Raw genomic sequence first — 24,988 nt, forward strand, 5'->3', positions numbered from 1 at the left:
CCTGCGTGATCCTGTAGAGCTCTACTGGCTGAGAAGAAGAAGGTGCACAGACAGCAGCGCGAATTGTTCTTCGGCGTCGGACCAAAGTGACTTTGCCGATGCCGTAAGGCGCCCTCGACGCGTTATAGCGCGTTATCTACGGGCACGGCGCTTGACATGGCTTCGAGCCCATGCAAGTCCCGGAGTGATAGGTAGCAGAAGACAAGACAGCATAAGAACTGCAGATACGATACATACAAATCCTCCTCCACCCCCTATTCCCCATCCACCTCGTCTCCGCCTACTCCTCCCTCTGCCTCTTCCTCCTCTCATCCTCCCTATCCGCCGCCGTCCGCTTCCCCCCTCTCCTCGCAGCATCCATAAACTGTTCCACCCCAAACGGATCCGCGCTCCCATCCAGCGCAATGACTTGATCCTTCTCAAACAACACAGGTCCATCCCGCTGTTCGGCCGTATCGGCACCTTCGAACCCCCTCGTCGCGTTCCCCAGCCCAAACCGATCCTTCTTGAGCTCCTCCACCACCCCGGCTTCCGTCCCGCCTCCAAACGACTCATCATTGCCCCCGTCATTGCCCCTGGGCTTGTAGATCGCCGCCGCCGCTGACGAGCCGTGGAATAGGGGCTTGTCGTACAGATTGTACGAGTCCTCCGAGGCGAAACCGGTCGACATGGCTTCGCGGTTGAAGAGTCGGGAATCGAGCAGTGTTTCTTTCGACGCAGAGGGCTTGGCCAAACCCAGAGCAATCTTCTCCGAAATGTCCCGATTCGCCTCCTTGGCAATCATCTTGGCCCGCATCTCGGACCCCATATTGTTCAGACGCATCTGCTTCTCGCGCTCTTTCCGCTTCTCCGCCCGCACCTGCTCTCGCTCCCTGATCGCCTCGGTATCCTCCTCCTCCTCTTCCGCGTCAGACGCAGAGTCCGAGGAGTCCGAATCGGACGCGTACCCGCCAAGTCCCGTGCCGGTTTCGATAGCCCGAGGAGGAGCCGAAGAGCCGCCTGCAATGGACGGAGTAACGCCGGACCGTTCTTCCCTGGCGCGCTGAGCGAGCAGGCGAAGATTCTCCTCCTTCTGCGCCTTTTCCTTTTGCGCGAGCAGCTGCTGCATCTGCGACCGAGCACGAACCTCCTCCCGAGCGTGCCGATCCGCAATGTAGAGCGCTTCCGAGAATTTCGCAAAGTTGTCATTGATGTGGATCTAAGGGTCAGCTATCTCCTCACCAGCAAGTGCAGGACTTCGAACTCACATCCTGCAACCCCCTTCCATCCGCCGCCAACCGCTTATCCAGCGGGATCGTGTACCCCTTATTATTCTTCCAATTACTGATACACGGGGGGATCATCCAGTCCTTTTGGTCCTGCGCCGTCGCCGCCCGCGGCGGACTCTGCAGGACAGGGGGTGGCGGCTCGTCCGGCGCCCGCGGGATCTTCTTGTGTTTGAACCGAGGCGGCTCCAGCGGATCCTCCTGCACCGTGGTCATCTTGATGATGCGCTGTTTTCCCTCGTCCGCCCCCTGGTTGGCGGGCGTGTATCGGATAAAGGAGGATTCATTGTTGGTTTTAGGAACGTGTTTGGGTTGGGCGGCTTTGATCTTGCCGTGGGTGATGCGCTCGAGGGCGAGACGGGTGCGGTCGGTGGTGGCTTGGAGATCCTCATCGGCGGGGCGCTCCATGAGGCGGTCTTTCTCAGAGACGTCGGACCGGTTGTGAAGGGGTACGAGGTCTGATAGTCAGCTTCTATGGGGATCCACTTCTCCTACAATTCCAGCTGACCTTTGAAGCTAGACTGCACTTTACTCCCTACAGCTCGACCATGCTGCGCGATCGCATCATACCGCACCGTCCCATCTTGATCCACCTGCAACGCCAATGTCGTCCCTTTATTCACCTAGAGATCAGCTCTGGTCTACATCTTCGTGCCACCGCCAGCTCACCTTCTTCCGCCCCATATCCAGGGGGTACTGAGCAACATGACACTGCAAGTCAGCACCTCTGCTCCTATACTTATGTTCGACGACCAGGACTGACCTCGGGATAAGCACCGCCCTGTCCGAAATCTACAGCCGACTTGGGCTTCCAGCCCTTCCGCGAGCCGTAAGCGGGCGCATTGGACGCTTGGGGCAGAGCGGCGGGGAGGAGAGCATCGTATGTCTCCTCTTCGGCCGCTTGGGTGTATATCGGCGCAGGGAGGGCTCTGTCTTGTCAGTTTTGTCGCGCATAGCAGCTTTAGAAGACTAATGCGTGACACAAAACTCACGATGCTAGTGCTGCCATGATGATTAGGCAGGTAGAGGCATAGAAGAGAGAGAGGAGAGGAGGTGGAAGTTGCTGCTGGGTGGCCAAACGGAGGTAAAACAGAAATTGCCAGAAGAGGCAGTTTTGATCAGGCCGTGCGTCGATTCTTCGGGGTGGTGAAAGCTCCTGCAGCTTGCAGAGATGATACAGCTACATGCCTAGGAGTACGTGCTAGATACCTCGATCACTCTATGACCACCTACTCTACCTACACTAATCATCATATAATACAAATCTTCTATCCACTCATCTTCTTCAACAACTGCAAACACTCCACTACAGGCCTCAAAACCCCCTGCCCCACTTTCAGGCCCACCACCCCTCTCAACGCCTCTTGCACCCCATCCCCCTTTATCCTCTGCACCTCCCTCTCCCTCGCCTCCCCCTTCATCCCCACCGTATACTGCAGAAGGTTCTGCAGGACACATACCGCCCTCAAAATCAACCCCTCATCGGGCGGCGTGCTCGAGATGAGGGCAATCTTCTCCCCTTCCTCCTCTATCTCTTCTGGCTCCAACAGGCTCGCCAGCCTCTTCCACGCCGACCTTCCCGACGGCTCGCCTGATGACGGTTCGAGTATGGCCGCGCAGGCTGTATGGGATTCCGTAACGATAGCGAGAGCGCCGCCGGCCGCTAGACGAGTAGGTAGATCGTCGATATCGGTGAGGACGAGCAAGAATGTTAATCTCTGCTTGACCCGTCCCGTCTTCCCGCTGCCTTCCGCCTCGCCAGAAAAGTACCCGAAGCCCTTCTCGCACCCCGCCAGATTACACACCAACTCCGTCGCTGCCCGCCTCACCAACTCGTTATCCTCCATCATCATCTCCTCCACCTTGCCCACTATCCGCACCTCATCGTTCCCCGTAGACCGCCACATCTCGTCCGTCCGCTTCGGGATGATCGTAGCAGTGACGATCCGGTCCGCCACGTCCGCAGAGATCGACGCGAGGTTGGTGAGCGCCATAAGCGCCTCGAAGGTCTGGAGGAGGGTCGCCGATGGGTGCGTGAGGAGGGTGTACATTGGCGTTAGGGCGTTGAGGGAGGTGGTGAGGTGGGGAGGAGGAAAGAGGAGGTTGGGCGGGGTAGTAATGATGAGCTTAGCGTTCACTTGGAGGGCGGGTAAGAGGTCGATCTCGGCTGAGGGGGTATGGATGGGGGAAGTCGACTCGGCCGTCCCGTCATACGCCGCCAGTAGTTTCCGGGTGACTTCGGCAAGCACCTTGTATCCCCCTTCCCGGATGAACTGCAGTCGCCGTTCCTTGTCCTCCACCAGATTCAGGCACAGCTTCCCCAGTGACTGCTTCAATAGCAGACTCTCCGCCCGTACCAGCCCGCTCAGCGCAGGAATGATACCCGCATCGTACAGCTGCCCCACCCGCTTTTGGACCTCTGGCGCCTCATCCAGTGGGTCGGTGCGTATCTCCCCTCCGCCCTTCTTGCCCGACGCGGCCATAGCGCGCAGCTTGGCCATCTGCTCCTCCTCCGCCGAAAGGACCGGTTTCCGCGATGTGAGATTGAGGAGGATGGTGGTGATACCGTAGCAGAGGGCAGTATCGGCCGGCTCGGCAGCGATGGGCGCAGGGGATGAGTTAGTGCCGCGAGATGTGACGGGAAGCGAGCCGCCTCGGGTAGGTATGGCAGGAAGGAGTGTCTGGAGGGAACGGAGGAAATCCGACTTTCCAGCGAGGTAGCGCTTGGAAGCGGGCCGAGTGGAGATGACTGCCAACCCCTCGATGATGGCCGATACCCTTGACGGATACTCTAGATTCCGCGCCAGGGACGCCAGCATGTCATCGACGAGTTCCGTCGCGCTGACGGTATGTGACGGGTCCGCCTGCGGATCGGCACTCCCTATCCCATACCCCACCTCTGCCGGCGTCCGCTCCCACAGCCCAAGCTTACAGAACGCTGCGCAGCATAGCCCAGATAGCTTTCCGTCTCCCCGTATAGGCCGGCCTCCCTCCAACCACGGCATCGCTCTCGCCAGGACCATTGTCCGCCCCGCCTTCGTCCCTGTTGCCGCAACGAGCATCTCCGCCAGTACGAGCTGGATAGGCTCGTCAATCTCCGCCAGCTCCAGAATGATCGCCAGTGCATCCGGCGCCTCTTCCTCTTTGGATAATGGGGTAGTGAGGAGTGCGACGCAGACCGCCGACGCGAGGGGGAAGAGTGCCGTAAGGAATGTGATGAGAGGGATGAATCGCTCATCTGTCCCCTCGACGGCTCCTTCGGCTAGAAAAGGCGCTACGATGGGTTGAAACACCTCCGCGAGGTAAGTGTCCCGCTGATCCCCGCGGGAAGAGGCATTCTCGACGATTTTAGAGAGGCAGATGTAAGCGAGGGAGCGCTCGGACTTTGGGGATGTGGGTAGGAGAGACCGTTCGAGCAATACAACCTGGGAGGGGGAGATGGAGTGGGTGTTAGATCCAGCAAGGGACAGGAGGAGGGTCGCGATCTCCTTCTCTGTGTTTGAGGGTGGCATAGCGAAGGGTAGATGAAGGGCAGACGAGGAATGTGGAGCTGGAAATTAGCTCGAGTTGCGCAGTGATAAAACTTTTTCGGCGAATTGCCAATCAGCGGATCGCGGATCCTGTGGAGGGCGAGAAGGGTCAGCGATATTTTTCGAAAAGGGCTCGGAAAGGGCGCTTTAAAGTTTTTTTGGCTCCAGGGGCTCTCTGGAGGGCGCGCCCCTCGGCCTCCATTCTACACATAATCTGGCCATGAGCATGCTCTATCGCCTTCCCTCACCCACACAGCGTCTTTGGAAGTCCTCTCGCAGCAGGTACAGATGCACTTGGCCACTTATCCAGCTGGATCTAGCATGCCTTACTTCATGCCGTAAGTGCGGACTGTGCACCTCTGTTGCTGTAGAGCCATGACTGAGGATATGTTTAAAAGACGAAGCCGGAAATGTTTTTGTCCGTAAAAGACGAAGATGACCCGGAATGATGTTTAAAAGACGAATGCTTTGGACAGATATCCTCACAAGTCCGCTGTGAGTTGTCCATTGGGCCGGCAAAGAGTATCAGCAGGTAGCTCGACGTCTTGGCTACGCCCATGCCAAATTCCAAGTCCGTACGAGCGATACCGTCTGACTGAGCGTCTGCGGCGCGGAGGGGGTTTTTGGGACTTGTTCGCGTCCCCCGGGACCTCAGAAACCCTGTTTTTGGCTCTGATCTTCGTCTTTTAGACAGGTTTCGGACTCTCTTCGTCTTTTACGGACAAAAACATTTCCGGCTTCGTCTTTTAAACATATCCTCAGCCATGACTGGCTCATTCATGCAGCTTATGCATCGATGACAGCGCTACGTAGACAGACAGCCGCTGGATACTTCTCACTGGGGTACAACATCAGGTGGTCTCCACTTACAATAGCAGAATGATGCCCGGGTCAGTATGGCAGCTCGAAGCTCTTTGGTCCGGTCACTGATCAGTAAGCTTTGCTGAGTGTCGGGGGTGTACCGTGGTCCGTAGGAACGAGGTTTAGTGTTCGTTGTACCCCAGCGTATCCTATGCATGATCTCAGTTCCAAATGGCACTTCTCCATGCATGGCATCGCCTCTGCCAGTCACTGGGGCTCGGGGCTCGAGCCCCTTGCCAGCCAAAATCACTCGCGTTGAGCCCCTTTCGAGCCCTATTTCAAAGAAAAACGGTTGACCCTTCTCGCCCGTCATATCCGATCCGAGCTGACAGCGACCAAACCGCGAGCAGATCGAGTGCGAGCTGTTGTTGACACCCACATAGCTCGAGTCAGACTCGGAACCGGCAGCTAACTAATCAACAACCAGAGTCTCCTAACATAATGCACTGACCCAGACCTACTCACTCCCTTACATGGGGTACTCATCGCAAGACATTAACTTCTTGCTCTTCACGAAGACTCACCAGGCATACACACCCAACAGACTCTATCGGTCTCGATAGACTCACTTCTTCCTCTTTACCATCCCCCTGAATCCATCCTCTTCACCATCATGCCGTCCTCCTCTGCCTCGAACCCTGGCGGGTTGTCCGAACCCCCCGAAACCGGTTCGTCCTCTACCACTAGTGATCCTCACCCGGACGTCGACGGTCTCGACCACCTAGCGGGCTTCGCCAAGGTCGCCATAGCCGACGATTTCACCGAGGTAGCTGCCGAGGAAGGTCGTCCGCTCCCCGCCTCACCAGGGACCCGAACACCGGGCCAAGGGCAGAGCATCGAGGCAATCGCATCGCCTCTGGTCGCGCGAGACCCTCCACGGCCTTCACAGCATCCTGTCGAGGCAGTAGCCGTGTCAACCGCCAACGTAAGTTCTCTACCCTTGTGCGGGTACAATTATATGTACAAGTCTTCCGTCCGTGGCCACGCGTGGTCTTCATGAGCGGGACTAGGGCGGTTGATCACCGTACCCCTCGATCCACCATTTGGAGCCGGAAGCTGATCAACCAGAATCTAGCTCTGCCCGCACAACAGGCGCCGTATCTGACGGATTTTCAGGAGACAATGGGGGAGAGAGAAGCCGAACGCGTGGAGCGCAACGCGAGTCTTCAAGACAGGATGAAGGAAGTGGCAGAACGTATCGCGGAACTGGAGAAGAGGGCCTGGGTGGATGATGTGTTGATGCGGCGTTGGGACGGACTCTGAGCAGATGGGACGGGAAACCCAGGATTAGCGAGGAAGAGAGGGATGCGTTATGTGTGAGTTTTATCCTAATCTATTGGCTCCTGTGAGCATCGAAGCTTAAAGGCGCCGCTGATTTTGACAGCTCCTCTATCTGCAGAGAGCTCTCGGTGCCCAGGAAAGACGAGAGATTCAGGCGTACTCTGATTATTGGACCACTCGCTATCAGGAGTGGTTCTGTCGGCAAGGGTGAGGGTGACATGTCAGGGCTATGTAGTGTATGTATGATCTGAGCGCTCTAGCTACGCAGTGGCCCTGCAGCTTGCAGCATCCTGCACCAGCAGAGAGCCACCAAGGCGGGCTTTCCCATGATGTCCCTCACCCGAATCGCGCGTCCGCCAAGCTAAGCTCGCAGCAAAATCACGTCTCAAGGTGATACATCTACCTCCCCATCTTGCTTGTATACATAGTAGCTGCTGGTCAGTCTAAGTTAGACGCAGCACGAGCTCTACGCTTGTATATAACGGAGATATCTGCTTTGTGCAAAAGCAGCTCGACCGAGCAGGCAGCACCCCAGGACCACAATGACGCTCGCCCATACCTCCGCCGTCCTCTTCTCGGTTCTCCTCTTCCTCGCCTCTTCCTCCGCCGACCTGCGCCCCCGTACCCCCCAGCCCAGATCATACGACACCCACGGCTACTTCCACCTCGACCTCTCCCCTTCCTCCACCTACCGCGACGCCGCCCACGCCGCCGACCACCTCCGCCTGGAGCTCGTCGAGCCCATCGGGGAGCTCGCGGGCCAGTGGCTCCTCCGCACGCCTGCGTCCTCCTTGATCTCGCCCTCGTCGGAACATGTACCATGCCTCATCCCCCGGGATCCTGTTAGTCGGCGGTTCCGCAATCTGCGCGCAACAGGGGGGTTCGACCGCTTCCGCTCCATCAAACAACTTACGGTTCGGAAACGGTCAAAGAGGGTCTACGAGCCGGCGAAGCACGGGCGGAGGTCACCATACCTCCATTCGCGGGAGGAAGAGGGAGGTGACCTGTCGGAATTGCAGTTCGCGCAGGACACATTGAGCCTGCAGGACCCGCTCTTGCCGCAGCAATGGCACCTCATCAATACCCAGATGAGGGACTATGAGCTGAACGTCACGGGACTGTGGGCGAGGGGGATCACGGGCGAAGGCGTCAAAGTGTGCATCATTGATGATGGGCTGGATATGAAGTCGGATGATCTAGCGGGGAACTTTGTGAGTTGATCCCCACACCATCACCTTGGGACGTAGCTCACACCGCAGTACCCAGAAGGTTCATACGACTTCAACGACCACACTGAGCTCCCCGAGCCCCGGCTCTCGGACGACCAGCACGGAACTCGGTGCGCCGGCGAGATCGCTGCCATCCCAAACGACGTCTGCGGTGTCGGCGTCAGCTACCGCGCAAAGATCTCGGGCGTCCGGATCCTCTCGGGTCCTATCTCGGACGCGGACGAAGCGGCGGCTCTCAACTACGCATACCAGTTGAACGACATCTACTCTTGTTCATGGGGACCGCCGGACGACGGGCAGTCTATGGAGGCGCCGGACGGGTTGATATTGAAGGCGATGGTGAATGGGATCCAGAAGGGCCGAGGGGGGAAGGGGAGCATCTTTGTTTTTGCGGCAGGGAATGGAGGCGGGTCGGACGATCAGTGCAACTTTGACGGGTATACCAATAGTATCTTCTCGATCACGATTGGGGCGATTGATAGGAGGGGGTTACATCCGTATTACTCGGAGATGTGCAGTGCGATGATGATGGTCGCGCCGAGCTCGGGGAGTGGGGATCATATTGTGAGCTAAGCAGCAGCACTTGGTCCGGTGCTCAAGCTGACTTGAGCAGCATACCACCGATGTCGGCAAGAACAGCTGTGCGCATACACACGGCGGTACGAGTGCGGCTGCACCACTCGGAGCTGGGGTTTTTGCGCTCGCCCTACAAGCCAGGTCAGCTTATAGGATGTCCCCCGAGCCGTGCTCATCCCAAGCGGTGCAGATCAATAGCTGACATTCCAGGCCTGATCTGACATGGCGAGACCTCCAGCACATCGCTGTCCAGAGCGCGGTCTTCTTCAACCCCGAGGACCCAGATTGGCAGAAGACCGCCGCGGGCCGGAATTACAGCTACAAATGTTAGTTTGCTGTAGTACCTTCACCATAGGAACGGATGTCAACTGACAATATGCAGATGGATACGGTCGGATCGATGCTGGCCGCTTCGTCGAGCACGCCGAGTCATTCAAACTCGTCAAGCCTCAATCCTGGTTCGACTCCCCCGCCATCTACCTCCCCACTACCAAGAACCCTTCTCGTCCCTCCCCTCGCCGCCTCTCCCGACGCCAAGAAGCCGCCAACGGCGATGGCGCCTTCTCCGACCCAGCACCAGCCGAGGGCGAACCCCCAACCCCTTCCGAACCGGCTCCACCCCCCGCCGAGGCCGAAGGCAGCTTCATCCCCGCCGAAGGCGTCTCGTCTACCTATACCGTCACCGAGAAGATGCTTTCCGAGGCCAACTTTGAGGCGCTCGAGCACATTACTGTCCGCGTGTGGGTCACGCACGCGCGGAGGGGGGATGTAGAGGTGGAGCTGAAGAGTCCGAAGGGGATTGTCAGTGTTTTGGCGAGGGCGAGACGGTTCGACGTGGATCCGAATGGGCTCTGGGGGTGGAAGTTTATGAGTCTCAAGCATTGGTCAGTTGCCCCTCTCCCCGATATTCGAGCAGATGTGGGAGGTAGCTGATATCTTAGGGAAGAAAACCCAGTGGGCGAATGGACCCTTACCGTCAAAGACCAGTCCAATCCCGAATCGACCGGCAAATTCGTCGCTTGGTCACTTCAGCTCTGGGGCGAGTGTGTCGATCCCGCCCTCGCTCGAGATTGGGCCCCACCAGAGGATGGGCAGCCGGACGAAGAGCAAGTCGGGACGGGCGCGACGCCTGTCGTGTCTCAAAAACCTAAACCGACGGAACATCTACCGGACGACCACGGGGAGGCGCCGGGCGAGTCGCACGAGCCCGGTCTAGGCCAGGGGTCGGGGACCGGGTCAGGCATAGGGGATGAGGCGGGACAGGAGGACGGTGCGCCCGATCCCGTCCCCACCGGGGGAGATGACGGGAAAGAGGGAGAATCAGCACTGGACGAAGGATGGTTCAGCGGCGTATCGAACCTCGGAACCAACACGTCCTGGCTCGCCGGAGCGGGCGGGATCGTCCTCGTTTCCGGCGCGGCAATAGGCGGGTTCTTCATCCTCCGCCAGCGCAAGAAGAGGGGCATGGGCTTCGGGCTCGGACTTGCTAATTCGGGCGAAGGGGCTCGGGGGGCGTACAGCCGCGTGACGGATGATATGCCCATGGGTCTCTTGGAGCGGGGGAGGCGGAAGTTTGGGGTTGGCAGCGGAGCAGGGGGAGGTGGGGGAGGGGGGACGAAAGATTTGTATGACGCGTTTGGGGATGGGCCGTCTGATGATGATGAGGATGACGAGGGGAGTGAAGGGGATGGGGTGGGATTGAGGTACCATGATTCCTTTTTGGATGATGAGGACGCGGTTTCGCCTGGACCGAGAGGATCGGGGAGAGGGAGTGCGGAAGGGAGTGGAGCGAGTGGAAGTGGACCGCCAGAGTATGATGAGCCGAGGAGAGAGCATGGAGGGGATAGAGCGAGCGGGAGTTCGGGGAGCTGGCAGGATGCCGCGGAGGTGGAGGAGGCTGCAGCGGGGCGGTGAGGGTGCGGATAGACTGTATTGTCGTTTGCCGCTATGTATGCCGATTTGGGTCTGTATACTGATCTAGCGTCACTGACAATTCTAGCTCTAGGCTCATCCATACTGAGAGGTCATTATAGTTACTTGGCCCCTACTCCCTACGTCCGCGGGTTGCCCGCTGGAGAGTTTGAAGACTAGCATAGCGCACCGCGCCTCAGCTCGTCTTGCTGGCTTCTAGAACGTGCACATCCAGTGTCTACATTATAGATCACAGCTAAATACGGCCTTGGTAGTCTGTATCAGAGCATCGCTTCCCTAGCTGGACGGAAACTTCTGAAGACGCTGATCATGGCGTTACTGCAATTCCTGAACACGGTCACACTAAGCTGAAACAAGCCAGCACGTATACATCGGAAACTCAGTAAGTCAAACCTGCTGATATCGCGCCGCCTCCCGCCACCCGTCATAGCATCGTCACCCCTGTAGTCCGCCAATGTGAACACTCTGACCAGGCCGATCACTCCGAATTTCCAGCCTGAGCGGACTTCTTGGTGAAACAGCAAGGGCAGCAGCAAGCACTGACGCCGAAGCAGCAGATCACGGGGCAGAGAAGGGCGGTCTTGACACAGAGCCCCACCTTGCCCAAGGTATTGCGCGAATCCCAATCCGCCTTGCTTCGGTCCTTGCTTGCCTCTTGGTTGTCGGCACAGATCTGCTCCAGCTCGCTGAGCTCATTGCTGATCTCGCGGATGCGGGCGATTGTGGTCGCTCCGTGTGTCTGCTCGGTCAAGAGAGCACGAACTCGTGCGACCATCGCGGACGGATCAGTCCGGTAGTCTTGGTCGGAGGCTTCGGTTGTGGTGTTTGGGGGAATCTCGGTCATCGAGATCGTGTCTTCAGTGTACGCGGAACGAGGCGCCGGCATTCTGGTGACAGCCCCGGCTAATGACGAAGTCAACCGTGGTCCTGTACTGAGGTTGAAGATCATGGGGAATTGACTCACTGTGACTTCTGATGGACGCAGTCTCTGCCGCTTCTCGACCGACGGGACGATTGCTCATTGTTGTCGCTGATGGGAGAACGATGAAGTGTCAAGGTATTGGTGGTGTTTGGGGGGAAATCACTTGGCTGATGTGATTGAAGGGAAAGTGGCAAACGAGGGGCGGGGGTCCTGCCAACCTTGAGATATATACGGGCTGCAACAGGCCCGAGAGAGCCCTCATCGTTCATGAGAAAGGATCACGTATCAAAGGTTGACGGATCCCCGACATGATCGTACTGAACGCCACAGGGGTCAGGGGCACTCACACGTCGTACGCGTATCAAATCCTTAATCCATTGAGGGCTCTTCAGCGACACGTTTGAGAACCACTCCATTCACCAGGCTGGCAGTAAAGGTCGGCGTGCTGTAGAAGCCCCTAGAATATGTTCGAGATCATCAAAAAATAATAGTATCAGCGGTACATTTCGCCACAGAGTCATACTGCTCTGAGAAGCCCGTCTGAGCGGTATACTGTATTGAGAACGAACACCGATACATAAATGCTTTATGAGGGCGGGCAAACGGGTGAGTCGACCTGCAGGTGCACAGCTTACTCCTCATGAAAGGGCCTCGGAACAACGCTTATCTGTGCTGAAACCTGTACGGACTCAGGAAGAATGAACTGTGGATCACCTACGGGTCTTACGCGTAGCAGGCCAGCGATCCCTTTACCCCGTGGGTCCCGTAAATGACTTGCATGTTTAGGAGCTGCAGGCTCCGCTCTGGCGCGGACATACTGGCCAACGCGGCCATCCAGGCAAGAGCCTAGATCATAGAGTGGAGAGTGGACGGTGAAGGCCACCAATATGCATAAGCGGAGATGGCAGTGTGAAGAGGACGGTAGGCGGAAGTTCAGGGAGCTGACAAGCAGTTTAGTGGAGCTGGTAGAGGCTGAGGCGTGGCGATGCGAGTCTCACTTCCTGACCGTGCGCTCGTAAGCTGCTGGCTGGACGGATCTTTTTACTGATTTACTGACTTATGACTCAAGAGACTGCGGACTGTGTCGACGAGTTCAGACAGGAACCGATTGCAGCTGAATGGCAAGGTCGAGGGCGAGGATTGTTCGAATGCACCCATAGAGTCCCTTACATGGGATGAGGACTGGCTTGATTGTCCTATCGAGCTTGTCGGAGGGATGTATCGCCATCTACTGATGAAGACTCTGTACCACAGCAGCTACCGGTGATGATTACCGCTCAGACTCCAGAGCGCGGCCTGACACACTTTAATCACCTGACGAGCCATCGGGCGTCATTGATTGTCCGCCGGCATGCATGTTGGCTACGAGTATTATCACACACAACGAAGCGTTCTGAGCATACTCCTAAACGCTGTCCGACCCGTCGACGCTGTCGGCCTTGCGGTGGAAACTCCACTGTGTGGCTGGAAGGTGGATTGGCCAAACGACGTTTTTCCTGACAGTGCAGTAGGCGCGCGGGCCTGGTCAGTGGTCCCGAAGCATGTGCAGCTCCTTGTCAACGCGAGAAGCAGTAGCATACCAGCCGGATGGTAAATCCGGGTTTCGGTAAGAGGGACATTTGTAGGTTGTTCCAGTGCGCGAGGGCGAGCGACCAGTCCAGCCGTCGAAGTCTCCTCCGGGGCGATAGCCGAGTTCTGGGATGTCGCCCGTGAAGCCGTTCTCTGACGCGGCACTGCAACAAACTGTGCTTTCTTGTTCCGAGATGGCTGACAGTCCTGAGTTACTAGCTGCTGGAGTCAGTCAGGCTCGATAGAGCTCGCGCGTCGAGATCTCGATCTCACTCACTGCCTTCCGGCCACGCGCTATATCCGTAGGTCAAGTCTGTCTCTGGAAAGTGTCGTGATATGCGCCCTGATGTTTTTGCAGTATCTGCCGTGATTAGCAAGCTTACAACGCGTCTCATCGTTCCCGAAGGCAGCTCACTACTGGAATGCGCGGAGGACCAGGGCCGGTGAGAGCTTGCGGTCACCTCAGTGTTGGAGGATTGAGGCGGAGCTGAAGAGGGATAAGAGGAAGCAGAGTAGAAGCTGTCGCGGCTTGAGGAGCCAGACGAGCTGCTGCGGCTGCTGGAGGAGCTATCAGTACTGGTGTCACAGACAGTGGACTTGATGATCATATCTGTGATTGAAGTTGTGGGTTAGCGTTGTGGGTGGCAATGAATTGGTCTAGTAGAGGATAAGTGGTGTTTGATTTTGCTGGGGGTTGTGGTGTAGACGGCGCGCTCTTATCTGAATGTACCGTGAGTATCATCAGGTAGATGAGCAGGCGACGTTTGAAACCCTCCTCGACATGCAAAGGAACGGTCAGGGCTCACCCAAAGGTGTCCTCGCTTGCCCATCCTGATGCGTGTTTGAGCCCCCAATCCTAGGCCTCCTGAAAGCTGGACTGTTTGGAGATTTAGCAGTTTCAGTCAGAGTATAGGTACTGCCAAAGCATATTTGGCTACCAGCTGGTCGGAATAGCCAAGGGTAATGGGCATACCGGAAGTGATCACTGTGAATTTGTATCCGGCCTTATCCCTCGCTGTCCCCGACAGAACTTCCATGAGTCCCTTCATACACCACGCCCAAACACCTTCTGTCCAACAGGCACCATCAGTCCCCCCCTCTGCTCCTCCCTTCTGCCCCACATCCCCTCTCCGACAGCTTCGTCCACCTGCTCCTGCCCATTCCTGCCCCAGCTCATCCCGGCATATGCAGCCTCAGCGCCAGCATAACCACCACTACCAGTCATCATGGCCTCCTCGCCGTCCTCCATCTGCTGTCGGAGTTTCTTGATCTGTTCGAGCAAAGTGGGGCCAAAGTGGATCTGGTAGGTTGGCTCCTGGCCGGCGAGGATGAGAAGGGTGGAGATGCTGGATGGTATTAGCTGCTGGCCCTACCGTCCCAGCAGGAAAGCCCCTCGCGCCACTCTTCCGCCTTGAAATGGAACGGAAGAAGTGATACTCACAATGCCTCCTTCATGTACGCAAACGAGAACTTGCTGGTCTTGTCCGCAAAGGTATCGAGCAGCTCATCCGGGAACTTGAGGTCCTTGTTGTACGCGAGCTTATCTTGCCAGTAGACGGCGTACGCCCGTCGCTCGGCTTTGCTGGGGTTTGGAAACGCGCTGAGTCATATGAGCCACCCTGTAGGACCGGACCACCATTATTGGCAGATGCGGATGAGGGGCAAGGTGCCGCTAGGTAGACTTACTATTTGCGGTCGAATCGGGAGGGACGGCTAGAAAGCGCGGGGTCGAGACGGTCGACGTGGTTGGTAGAGCCGATCTGTCCATCAGCCGGTCGATTCTGCTTGAAATGGATAGATGGACTGACCAGCAACAATCCGTCATTGTCGTCTAGGCCATCTACCTCGTTGAGGAAGAACGCGCGGTTCTGGTCCGTTATGAGAGAGTCGAGATCTTCGAGGACGAGCACGCAGGGAGCAAAGGCTCGGGCCTGGGCAAAGACCGCACGGATGCCTGATCAGATGAGTCCACAGTCCAGCATGAAGCGATCTGGGAGGAAGGCATACCCAGCTCATCTCCTTGGTAAGCTTATCAAGTCAGCGTGTCTCTATCCGAGGACCGTCTACCAGCTTCTGCAAGCTTACTATGGAACGACTTGACGTACAGGAGAGGCACGTTGACCTCCTTCATTATAGCCTTCAAGCTGATGGTCTTGCCGTTCCCCGGAGGCTAGTTTATCAGCTCAGTTGCATTAAGGAGGGCTGAAACCTAGGGCACTCACGCCAAGGAAGATCAGTCCCCGCTTCCAAGGCACCTCGAGGTGCTTGTAAACCTCCTCCGACTTGAAGAAGGAGCGGTAGTCATCTTGAATGGAGCTCTTGAGCTTGTCGTCGAGTACCACATCGTTCCAAGAAGCCTGGGAGTAAGCTATATGTTCCTTGCCGTGGAAAGCGGACATCACTTACTTTTTGCACGGCCTTCCAGAGCTCAAAGTCCGGCTTCCAGTAGCTCTGCTCAAAGACCCAGACGGCATCCGTGACGGTCGACATGAACGCGGCGCAATCGTGGATGAGCTGCTTGGCCGCCTGCTCGTCCTCGCCGATGAGATGCCACTGGGTAATGCTGGCGTACCCCTCAGTCCACTGCCTTTGTCAGCATCTCGGTTTGCGCGACCAGAGGTTGGAGACTCACCGATCCCACAATAGCTATAAATGATTGAAAACCCCAGGCAATCTCGTATCCCGCAAATACGACCTGATCCTGCACTACGCCGTCCCCGTCCCTCCTCCTCATACTAGGCACGTACCATGTCCGCTTGATGGATTCCACGTCGTCGAGCTCTCTGACAACGAGTGTGTGCCAGGGAGCGCCTTTGGCGTAGGCCAGAGGCTGGAAGAAGCGCTCTTGGGTGATGGTGATGGTCTGGTTGGGGTAAAGCGCAGCAATGTGAAATTGCATGTAGATGTCCGTCGCCACGCGGTGCTGATCAACTATTGGATCAGTTAGCTGTACAAAGCATAGCAAGGCAGGCAGACTCACAGTGATTGATGAACGTATCGGTCGGACCACCTGTCTTGAATAGGTTGGAAGCATCAGTCATGGGCGGGTGAGTGAAGGGGTTCGATAGGACTCCAGACGAGGCGGCGGAAGCAGCGAGGAGCGCGGCCGCGAATATCTTGAGCATTCTAGTAGATGAATATTCTTGCGAGAGGATGGTGTAAGGACATGGAAGAGACTCAGATGAATGACAGCGGTGCAAGGGTGCAGTCGAGATAGAGATGTGCAAATTGAGGAGGTTTGGTGTAAGTCAGAGTTCGATAGCGCGGGACGGACAAGGCCGCTCAGCGCTCAGCAAGCGCGCAGGAGAGTGGGGAAAAGTGGGGCAGCACTGTGAGGCTCAAAAGGTAAGGGGGACCGTGTATGTGTGTTGCGCACGAACCCTTCCCTGAACTGTACATCACCAGAATGAGCCCACAGTTGCTCTTGTTGCCGGCCACACATCGGCATGATTGTACGACAGGTCAACGGTGAGTCTGTTTAGTGCTGACGGTGTACCTGCTTTCAGCCCGAATGGGATCCCCGCGGAAGCCTTGTTGATATCTATCTGCAAGGTGCCGCTTTGCAGTCGACACCTCAGCCGCTGCCCCTGTCAGGCCCAGCTCAATCTGGGCTGATCCCATCTGGGAACTCGACAAGCGACCTGACCGCTCATGATCACTTACCGAGGGAAGCCGAGTGCCAGCTAAGATGATTGTACCAAGCTTGCATTGAGCTGACTAAATATTGTAGATTTATATGAGGGGGATGATGATTAGAGATGGGGTATACAAGAGCGGGTCTTACAGTACGTCCATAGATATATGGTCCAGCACAGAATCCAAAAAGGTGCACTCCCCTGCCTACTCCGCGCCAATGCCCCTCCAACCTGCCCCTGCCCCCTGCCTGTTCCTCCGCCCCCGAGCCCTAGCTGAGGCGAGCCGGACCGCCCATGTGGTGAATGATGAGATTGGTCGAAAGTGGACAGAGGAGGAAGAGGGATGGAGGGGGATTATGCCTTGACGCAGCCGCCGGACTGGAGGGTGAAGCCCTTCTTGCAGGCGTAGGCGACGCATTTGCCTTCGAGGCACGAGACCGCGCCCATGGGTACACCGGTGAGGCGGGTGCAGCTGGGATATCAGCTATAGTCCAGGCGTGTAGATAAGGGGAGGTGGCGGGTATGAGGTGGAAATGGAGGGGGGGGGGGGGGGGGAGGGGGGGGGGGGGGCAGGTGGAGGGAGAGAAGGAGAGGACTTACTCGATACCGGCCGCTGTCGCTGTGGAGTTGCCTGACGAGCCAAACTCGCCCATTGCGCAGCCACCGCATGATTCTGGGGGATGTCAGCTCAAGCCCAATTGGTAGATGGGGAGGGAGGGCGATGAGGGAAGAGAAGGGTGGGAGGAAGAGGAAGAGGAGGGCGGACTCACCAAGCTCGTACTGTGTGTCCATACACTCGTATGCGTCCGGGTTGGAGCCGGAGATACGACAGGGCTGCAGGGAGGCGGGGCAGTACTTGTGATTTTGACGGGCGGCGAGTTTGCGGCTGGCGGTGTCCTTGAGGGAACGACGGTAGACACCGGAGGCGGCGGCGGCGGCGGAACGACGGTATGCGAAGCCGGTATCCTGCTGGCAGGTGGCAGCGACCGGGTCAAGAATAGCTTGGGCACATTGGCAGGAGAATCCGCCGGTACGGGGGGAAGGGACGACGACCATGGCGGGATATGTTACGCATAGCCGGAAGCATTCTCCGAGCGATGGGACGATCTCGACGCTCGTACGAGGGCGGGTAGCTGCATACTCCGAGTTGCAGGCCACAGAATCGCTCTGCCATTCCGAGTTCAAGCGGTAAAGCTGATGAGTCAGGACAGTTTGTGAGTGACATTCAGGGCTCGTGGTCACGTACACTGTAGTCGCCGGCCGCACAAGTGCCTGCACTGTCCGTAGCTATCGTCCAGTCTGCCGGGGAGGTTATGTCGGCACCTGGACGGGTTCTACCACCAATGTTGAGGCATTCACAGGAGGGTCCGGCAGCTCTGAAGGCAGAGTAACCGTGGCCGTTTGGCCTTGCTGCGCATGCGTCCTGACATCTTAGCCAAGTCCTCCACCGCTGGTTTGAGTGTCCTCACCGCACATGCTGCAGGACTTTGGACAGCTGCAGAATTCAGAATAATCGTGCTATCGAGAGCCGCCGAGTTGATGTCCAAGCAGCCGACGTATGCGTTAAAGGCTCTTGCCTGGCCTGCCAGGAAGAGGACAGTGGCGAGGATGGAGAGTGAGGAGCGCATGTTGAGAATGTGTTGAGTGAATGAGTGTGATGTGTGGTGAGACTGAAGATGAGAGAATATGAGGAGGAAGAGATGTTAGAATTGAGAATAGATAGTGGGCGATCGTCTCATCAGTAGCCCCTCTTTTCACCCTTTTCCAAGACCCCTACTCGCACTTTTCCATTACCGCATCTCTGCAGCTGCCGATCCCTCCATCGTTGTTCTCATAGTTTACAGCGCTCGGAATAGCATACTTCGGGTCAGATAGTGAGACACACAGAACAACACTTTTCTTTTGTCCTCACCGATTCGGTCCAACTCTAATGTCCGACGTCGATCCGCCGAGAGCGCCGCGCGCGTCATATCGGATCCTGAAACGGTGGGAACGGCGGAGGCACGCGGAGGGCTGGCGGCGGGCCATCGAATCTGGTAGTCGGAGCTTCGGCGAGAAGGGCAGGAGGAGAGGATTTCGGAGGTGCGTTACCATCGTTGTCCTGCCCCTTGATTACCCCGTAAAAGGGGTAAGAGGCTCCAGAGGCTGCGCGACCCTGTAATCGAGCTTCATGGGAACTCTCATGGGCTGCCGATCGGGGCCGGTCTCGGCGCAATCCGGCTGACGAAGTGGACGGAGAGAGGAAGAGAAGATATGGAAGAGCTCGAGGAGTCTTTTGTTCTTTCGTTCCTGACCGGCCTGACCCTGAGCCGCCGCGGATGCAGATCCAGGCACGTCCGGATAACGTAACGCTTACCGGTTTACCGGAAATGACGCACGGATGAGCAAAACGTGGTTGTAGCTGCTTTCCCACGGTGTTCGCCGCAGCTGTTATTACGTTCCTCACCTTCCCCTTTGCCTGGACTTTGCTGCTGCGCGCGTGCCATCTCTCCCTTCTAGTATTTGTTGTTACCTTGTCATATACAACAACACCTCCACATCAGCACAGACGGTCGTACTCGCGGTACACATATAGCCGCACCGACAGCGCGTAGCCCCTGGAGATACCAGCCCGAAAGCATCCCCTCAACTCGGAAAGGCGCGTCAACAGAGCTCGAGCCTCGCAACCCCCCTCCTCTTCGCCGGGACTCCGCAGTCAACGCAGGCACTTCACCGCCTTTTTACTCGTGACTTTGACCTCAACAAAGGCCTACCACTCTCTGCCCATTATCCGCTCGGCGCGCAAAGCTTCAAGTGGTGCTCGGAAAGGAAGGAGGGAAGGACGGAATCGCCGAACGCGCTGTCTCGCTGCTGTTTCGGTCTGGGGTCGACTGTCACGGGGACAACTTGTCAACAACAACAGGTGGAGTGGAGCATCAACAGGCGTATCATCTAGCCATCATTCTTGATCTTGGAAGGGAGAAGTTCCAGAGGGAGTAGTCGCCCAGCATGTCAGGTATGTCCTGCATTCCCCTCCAAACTCTATTCTCCCTCGCGTGGAGGTGTTTCACCCTCCATACCTACCGCACAGACCGTTCATATTTGAAAGCAAGCTTACCTATGCTCTTCCCTACTCGACGCCAACCCTCCCTTCATATCTCGACACGCAACTCTGCCGCTTTCTCTGCCGGTGCAAATCACTCAACGGACTCCCTTTACGACCGCGAACCCACATACAGCCATCTACACGGTGTGAGTTGACCCCCTCAATGCCTCGCACAGTCGAGAATGAGAGACCGCTGACTCTCTAGATTTACATCCCCGCATCATGCGCCAATGCCAAATCATCTCCCTACCCTTATCGTCACGCCGCACGGTAAGCCAGCAACCTTGGGTTGAAGGTCTGTGCAAAGACCCGCGCTGATCCCTCAGGCCAACCAAATCAAATCCTCTACACCTACCTCCACACAGAAGAGAATCGGGTCAACTACCTTCTCACCCCCTCCCCACAAGGCGATCTATGCGTCGCCAAGCTCTACCCGCCCAACCGCCAAGCCAATGGCGGCGGCCTCGGCAACCCTTCATCCTCCATGTCGGTCCCGACCGCCAACAAGCAACCGCCCAACGTCGTCCGGTGCGAAGCCTCTCGCGACCTCAAATGGACCATCGAAAATACAGGCGTCATGTCGCCAATCTACAAGATTGTAAACCAGGACGATACGCCGCTGTACCAGATCTCCAAGCCTAATCCGAATGCCGAGTTTTGGACGATGTTTTATTTCAAGTATGCGGGGCATCAAATACCGCCTAAACGGATCGAGGTGAGCTGCCTGTTTCATCATGTGAGGAAAGTAGCTGACGTACAGTTTGGAAGGGTCGCCAAGAACCCGCCAGAAAAGGGCGGCGGGACTCGGATTACCATCACTGGCAAATCTGACGATGAGAAGCAGATATGGCAGACGCTTGGAGTAGGGAATGAGGACTGTGTGGAATGGGTCGTATGCTGCGCGTGCTTGAACCTGCTAGAGTGAGTTGTCATGGTCTGACTCGTAGCCCTCCAGGCTGACAAGTCAGTGACCAAATCCTGCAAGCCGCCGAGAAACGCGCCGGCCCGACCGGACCAGCATCCACCGCCTCTTCCGCCCCAGCCGCCACCCGCCCTGTCCTCTCGCAGCTTCAACGACCCGGGACAGGGCCCCGTTCCGCCCCCTCTCCAATCGGCGCCAATGGCGGCGGAGGAGGAGGTATCGCATCCACAGCTCTGCGTAGCGGTCCACCCCCACCCCGCCCCGGCCCCGGCATCGCATCCACCTCGTCCTCTCTCCCTGCTCATCCCGCATCGAATCTCGCGCAAACGTATCGCCAGAACCCACCACCCCGGATGAACTCGGGTCCGAGTCAGGGTATGGGGCCGGGAAGCTATCGAGGCGCTCCCCCGCCGCAACAACAGCAGCAGCAGCAGCAGCAGCAGCAGTATGGCGGGGGTGCGCCGAGTCCGGGTGCGGGACCGGGACAGGGAGGGTATGATCCAAGACGGGGACCGCCGATGCAGGGGGTGCCGGTACCGCAGGGCGGGGGCAGGAATGTGATGCATAGGGCACCACCGGCCGGGGCGGGCGGGAGGAGATTTTGAGGTGGATGGGGCTGGATGCAGACGGAGGGGGGAGTTGGGAAGCGGGAAGCGGGAAGGAAGATGGGAAGGCGCAGTGGGATCGAGAGTCGTACTGGGGAGGACAGGAGGAGGGTAGCTGGGAAGGGAGAGGGACCGACATCATCACCATCAGCATCGGTACAGGTCTACCAGCACTTTGACAATGTGCATAATCAACCCATCATCTCAACCAAGTTGTAAACCAATTCAAACGATACCCTTCCAGGCGGCAAGCTAGATACCCCTGCATATCGCTTCTTTCGCTTCGTTGCTGCGTGCTGTATGTCACAGGTGGTCTTGGTGGTCTTGCGTACGGTCGGGAGCGCGGGGATGGGGGAGGGGGGCAGGAGAGCGCATGGTGTGTTGCATGCATCTACGTATCTAGCCACGACGTTCGCCCTGCTGCGTTCAACCTCCCGCCACTTTACTTGCTGACGCTCAAGACCGCTCATTCCAGGTACCTCCAGATCCCAGCCTCGCGGTGCGCGCCATGCTGCCCTATGCGCGCCTCTCGGCTCTGCGCTCTTGTCGGGCAGCTGTTCGTCGAGCTGGCGGTCGGATACCCAGTCCAGCGTCCAGCGCTGACCCTCACTCCGAGCTGCTCAGTATCCGTCTCGGACCGTCCGGATTGGACTCCTCCTTATCGTCATCCCGACGCCCCACCTCCAGGACCCATAATCACCTCCGCCCACTCCTCTTCCACTCCCCACTTCTGCATCTGCGCCTTGACCTCGCCCATCTCGGGCCGATGGGCGTACGTGCCATAATGCGAGATCTGGTCCGTGATGTCGACCATACGAGGGAGAAGGCGGTCTGTGGGTGAAGCGAGGGTATTGCGGAGTCGCTCAGTCACCTTAATATCAGCTTTCACTGTCTCTCTCTTGAAAAACCGAAAGAGGAAGAAAGCTGACCTTCTTCTGGTATGATGGGATGTCGGACCATGATTCCGACTTGATACGTCCCATATAGGCGTCCACGTCCGCTCCGTCCCCCTCCACGCAAAGTAGTCCGGGTTTGCCTAACTTATCAGCTTGCTCCTCTCTTACCGCTCGAGGGGTGCCATGGAAAGTCATGAGCTGACTCACCAGCAAGCACAAATCCCGTCAGCCCCGCATCATGCGCAAAGACAACCAAATCCTTCCTCTTCTCTCTGGACGACAACGAGGGGAACCAAAACCACACCCTTTCCAGCTTCTCCTCCTTCTCCTGCTTCGCCAGGGGTACCTGCGGCGCAGCACGCCCGTCGATAATGGTCGAGAAATGCGTTTCGAGGGAAGCGATCATATCGAGGATATAATCGCTGCTCCCCTCTTCGTCCGCCATCGGGCGGATCACCTCACGGAGGTTCTCATGCTCTGACCGACTGAGCGCCGAGCTGCCCAGATTGAGATTGACCTTTGGTTCGGCCGTAGTCAGGCAAAGGGTGATCTCGAGCGTTACCGCGCTATCCGCTGATACCGAGGAGGGGTCCAGGGAGAGTTTAAGCTCGACGTAGACCTCCCTGGAGCTGGGCAGGGCGGAAGGGGAAGAGAGGAACGCAAGAGCCGAAGGGGTGGGAAAGACGCGCTCCGACTCGCGTGGATACATCGCTTGGAGGAGGATGAGGGTGTCGTGTTGTTCTTCGACGAGGGCGCCGAGGTCTGACATGAGGTAGAGGGCGTGATGATGTTGCAGAGAGGTTGATCAGAGGTCTTTGAGACTGGGAGCTTGGTGGGCGGGGAATTTTCGGTGGATTGTTTTGACTGAGGAATGTGGAGCTGGACCGGGTACTTGCGGGATGCTGCTGCAGATTGCCGCGACACAGCGCGACTGACTTCTGCATCTCTACTTCATCCTCATCAGCAGATCAGTAGGAGCATCCTCACTGTAATCTTATGCCCGTCACTCGACGGTCCGCGACGCTGTCGACAGGCCCAAGCGAGGATAGCGCACAGATGTCCGACTCGACCGAGACCACCCCGCTCGTCCCTGACGCGTCGGCCGGCAGTAATCGGGCAGAGCTTCTGAGCTACGAGGAGTCGCTCAAGCAGCTGCCATGGCAGACAGACAATCCGTGGATCTTGACAGGCTATCGAAGGCAGCTGCACACTATCCGAGCTTGCTTGTGGAGTGCGGTAGCTTGTAAGCTCGATCGGTCTCTCAGTCCAAGCGCTTGGGCGAGTTTGGCTGATCTTGGCAGCCCTACACAATGAGACCAGTATGCCCCTCATCTTCAACAGTCATGTCTATGAGCGCTGATCGATCAGTCAATATCCACACCCACTCGATCGGCGCACTCATCTTCGCCGCCCTCATCCCCCTGCACCTCACCCCGCACCCGTTCCCTGCGCTCGCGCCCTTCCTCCCGCACCCGTCGTCTTGGACAGGCAGACATGATCCGGCACCGGTACCGCCAACACTGCACGATCGGGTTGCTCTTACCGCGTACCTGCTCTGTGCGGTCGCTTGCCTCAGCCTCAGCGCTTGGTTCCATACTATCCAGCCGTGCAATAAGAAGGTTTGCTTGGCGGGTCATAGCGGAGATTATGTGAGTCATCATTCTGACTCTCCTTCTCTGCGGGGAGGTGGACTTATAGCTGATGGGATAGACTGGAATTGTCATCTTAATCGTGGGAAGTATCCTGCCGGGCATGTATTACGCCTTCCACGATTCTCCAAGGCTGCAAGCCTTCTACATGGGTAAGCTGCTGACGAACATCTATCGCCGGCGGCCTAGTATGATAGCTGACAGGCTAGTCCTCATCTCCTCAGCTGGTCTTGGGGCAGCATGGGTGAGCTATTGCAACCGTGCTCACGCATGACCTGGAGTTGACGATCTACAGATGGTCCTGTCTCCTTATGGTCGCGCTCACCGATGGCACCGTACCCTCACATTCATCGGCCTCGGCCTATCCAGCATTCTGCCGATAGGGCACGTCGTAGCGACCCGAGGGCTGGACATTGCAAGAGGTCAGATGAGCCTCGACTTGGTCATTGCCAGCGGGGCGAGCTATATCTTTGGTGCCGTATTATAGTGAGTTTGATCCTCATCCCAAGCATGGGGGATCTGCGGATCTGATTGAGAACAATGCTGACCCTATTTCAGTGCTGCTCGATTTCCTGAACGCCACCTTCCCGGGAAAGTCGACTTCATCGGCAACTCGCATCAGATCTTTCACGTCTTCGTGCTCTTCGGGGCGTGGTTCCAGTATGCGGCGCTGAGGGGGATGGCCTGGGGTCGAGGGATGGCAGTCGGCGGATGAATTATCAAGGAGAAGGCGCGATCAAGTTGACATCGTGATGTATACTGAACGGGCTCGAGCTGACCTCGTGCTGACCTTCCCGCGTCCGTGACCACTCTTTCCGGTCCTCTTTCTCTTTCACTAGCTTCCCCGCGCGATCCGACAGCGCATGTCGTCCTGAAATGCCTCGCTGTACGTGCGTGCTTACCAATGGGCCGACGAAATGCCACTGACACTGCTAAAGGCGATCCCGCACGCACGTGCGGCACTCCGTCCATTGGAGGCAGACTTCTGCTGGAACAGTCTAGACCACACGTTTAGGATCCAGTGGAGCCAG

General features: G+C 57.4%; 8 protein-coding genes across 8 annotated transcripts; 3 read left to right on the plus strand and 5 right to left on the minus strand.

Moving 5' to 3' along the window:
- Positions 1-280: 280 nt before the first annotated feature.
- On the minus strand, positions 281-2,274 carry MKK02DRAFT_35475 (SKIP/SNW domain-containing protein; the record flags this gene model as incomplete). The annotated part of the gene is made up of 6 exons (XM_053089183.1): positions 281-1,198; positions 1,248-1,723; positions 1,774-1,888; positions 1,935-1,976; positions 2,029-2,194; positions 2,258-2,274. The coding sequence occupies 6 exons, from the start codon at positions 2,272-2,274 to the stop codon at positions 281-283; spliced, it is 1,734 nt and encodes a 577-aa protein (XP_052942554.1).
- Positions 2,275-2,533: 259 nt separating this feature from the next.
- On the minus strand, positions 2,534-4,777 carry MKK02DRAFT_41088 (uncharacterized protein; the record flags this gene model as incomplete). The annotated part of the gene is made up of 1 exon (XM_053091428.1): positions 2,534-4,777. One exon carries the CDS (start codon positions 4,775-4,777, stop codon positions 2,534-2,536), a length of 2,244 nt encoding a protein of 747 aa, XP_052942555.1.
- A 2,702-nt stretch (positions 4,778-7,479) lies between these two features.
- MKK02DRAFT_41090 (putative Kex protein) lies at positions 7,480-10,656 on the plus strand (the record flags this gene model as incomplete). Its single annotated transcript, XM_053091429.1, has 6 exons — positions 7,480-8,148; positions 8,197-8,730; positions 8,780-8,883; positions 8,953-9,068; positions 9,125-9,626; positions 9,684-10,656. The coding sequence occupies 6 exons, from the start codon at positions 7,480-7,482 to the stop codon at positions 10,654-10,656; spliced, it is 2,898 nt and encodes a 965-aa protein (XP_052942556.1).
- A 3,554-nt stretch (positions 10,657-14,210) lies between these two features.
- On the minus strand, positions 14,211-16,290 carry MKK02DRAFT_41091 (P-loop containing nucleoside triphosphate hydrolase protein; the record flags this gene model as incomplete). Its single annotated transcript, XM_053091430.1, has 10 exons — positions 14,211-14,511; positions 14,607-14,765; positions 14,852-14,925; positions 14,974-15,119; positions 15,173-15,193; positions 15,251-15,335; positions 15,388-15,522; positions 15,572-15,748; positions 15,798-16,096; positions 16,146-16,290. The coding sequence occupies 10 exons, from the start codon at positions 16,288-16,290 to the stop codon at positions 14,211-14,213; spliced, it is 1,542 nt and encodes a 513-aa protein (XP_052942557.1).
- Positions 16,291-17,154: 864 nt separating this feature from the next.
- MKK02DRAFT_41092 (uncharacterized protein) lies at positions 17,155-18,428 on the minus strand (the record flags this gene model as incomplete). The annotated part of the gene is made up of 6 exons (XM_053091431.1): positions 17,155-17,272; positions 17,401-17,473; positions 17,571-17,994; positions 18,047-18,123; positions 18,160-18,223; positions 18,270-18,428. 6 exons carry the CDS (start codon positions 18,426-18,428, stop codon positions 17,155-17,157), a joined length of 915 nt encoding a protein of 304 aa, XP_052942558.1.
- A 1,687-nt stretch (positions 18,429-20,115) lies between these two features.
- Positions 20,116-21,591, plus strand: MKK02DRAFT_41093 (uncharacterized protein; the record flags this gene model as incomplete). The annotated part of the gene is made up of 5 exons (XM_053091432.1): positions 20,116-20,155; positions 20,212-20,600; positions 20,646-20,806; positions 20,854-21,340; positions 21,376-21,591. 5 exons carry the CDS (start codon positions 20,116-20,118, stop codon positions 21,589-21,591), a joined length of 1,293 nt encoding a protein of 430 aa, XP_052942559.1.
- Positions 21,592-22,076: 485 nt separating this feature from the next.
- MKK02DRAFT_41094 (uncharacterized protein) lies at positions 22,077-23,077 on the minus strand (the record flags this gene model as incomplete). Its single annotated transcript, XM_053091433.1, has 3 exons — positions 22,077-22,283; positions 22,342-22,448; positions 22,516-23,077. The coding sequence occupies 3 exons, from the start codon at positions 23,075-23,077 to the stop codon at positions 22,077-22,079; spliced, it is 876 nt and encodes a 291-aa protein (XP_052942560.1).
- A 287-nt stretch (positions 23,078-23,364) lies between these two features.
- Positions 23,365-24,672, plus strand: MKK02DRAFT_41095 (hemolysin-III related-domain-containing protein; the record flags this gene model as incomplete). The annotated part of the gene is made up of 7 exons (XM_053091434.1): positions 23,365-23,551; positions 23,610-23,627; positions 23,677-23,957; positions 24,019-24,109; positions 24,167-24,201; positions 24,253-24,443; positions 24,516-24,672. 7 exons carry the CDS (start codon positions 23,365-23,367, stop codon positions 24,670-24,672), a joined length of 960 nt encoding a protein of 319 aa, XP_052942561.1.
- Between the last annotated feature and the right edge of the window lie 316 nt (positions 24,673-24,988).

Source organism: Dioszegia hungarica (assembly GCF_025882075.1).
Source record: "Dioszegia hungarica strain PDD-24b-2 chromosome Unknown MKK02contig_25, whole genome shotgun sequence".
NCBI lineage: Eukaryota > Fungi > Basidiomycota > Tremellomycetes > Tremellales > Bulleribasidiaceae > Dioszegia > Dioszegia hungarica.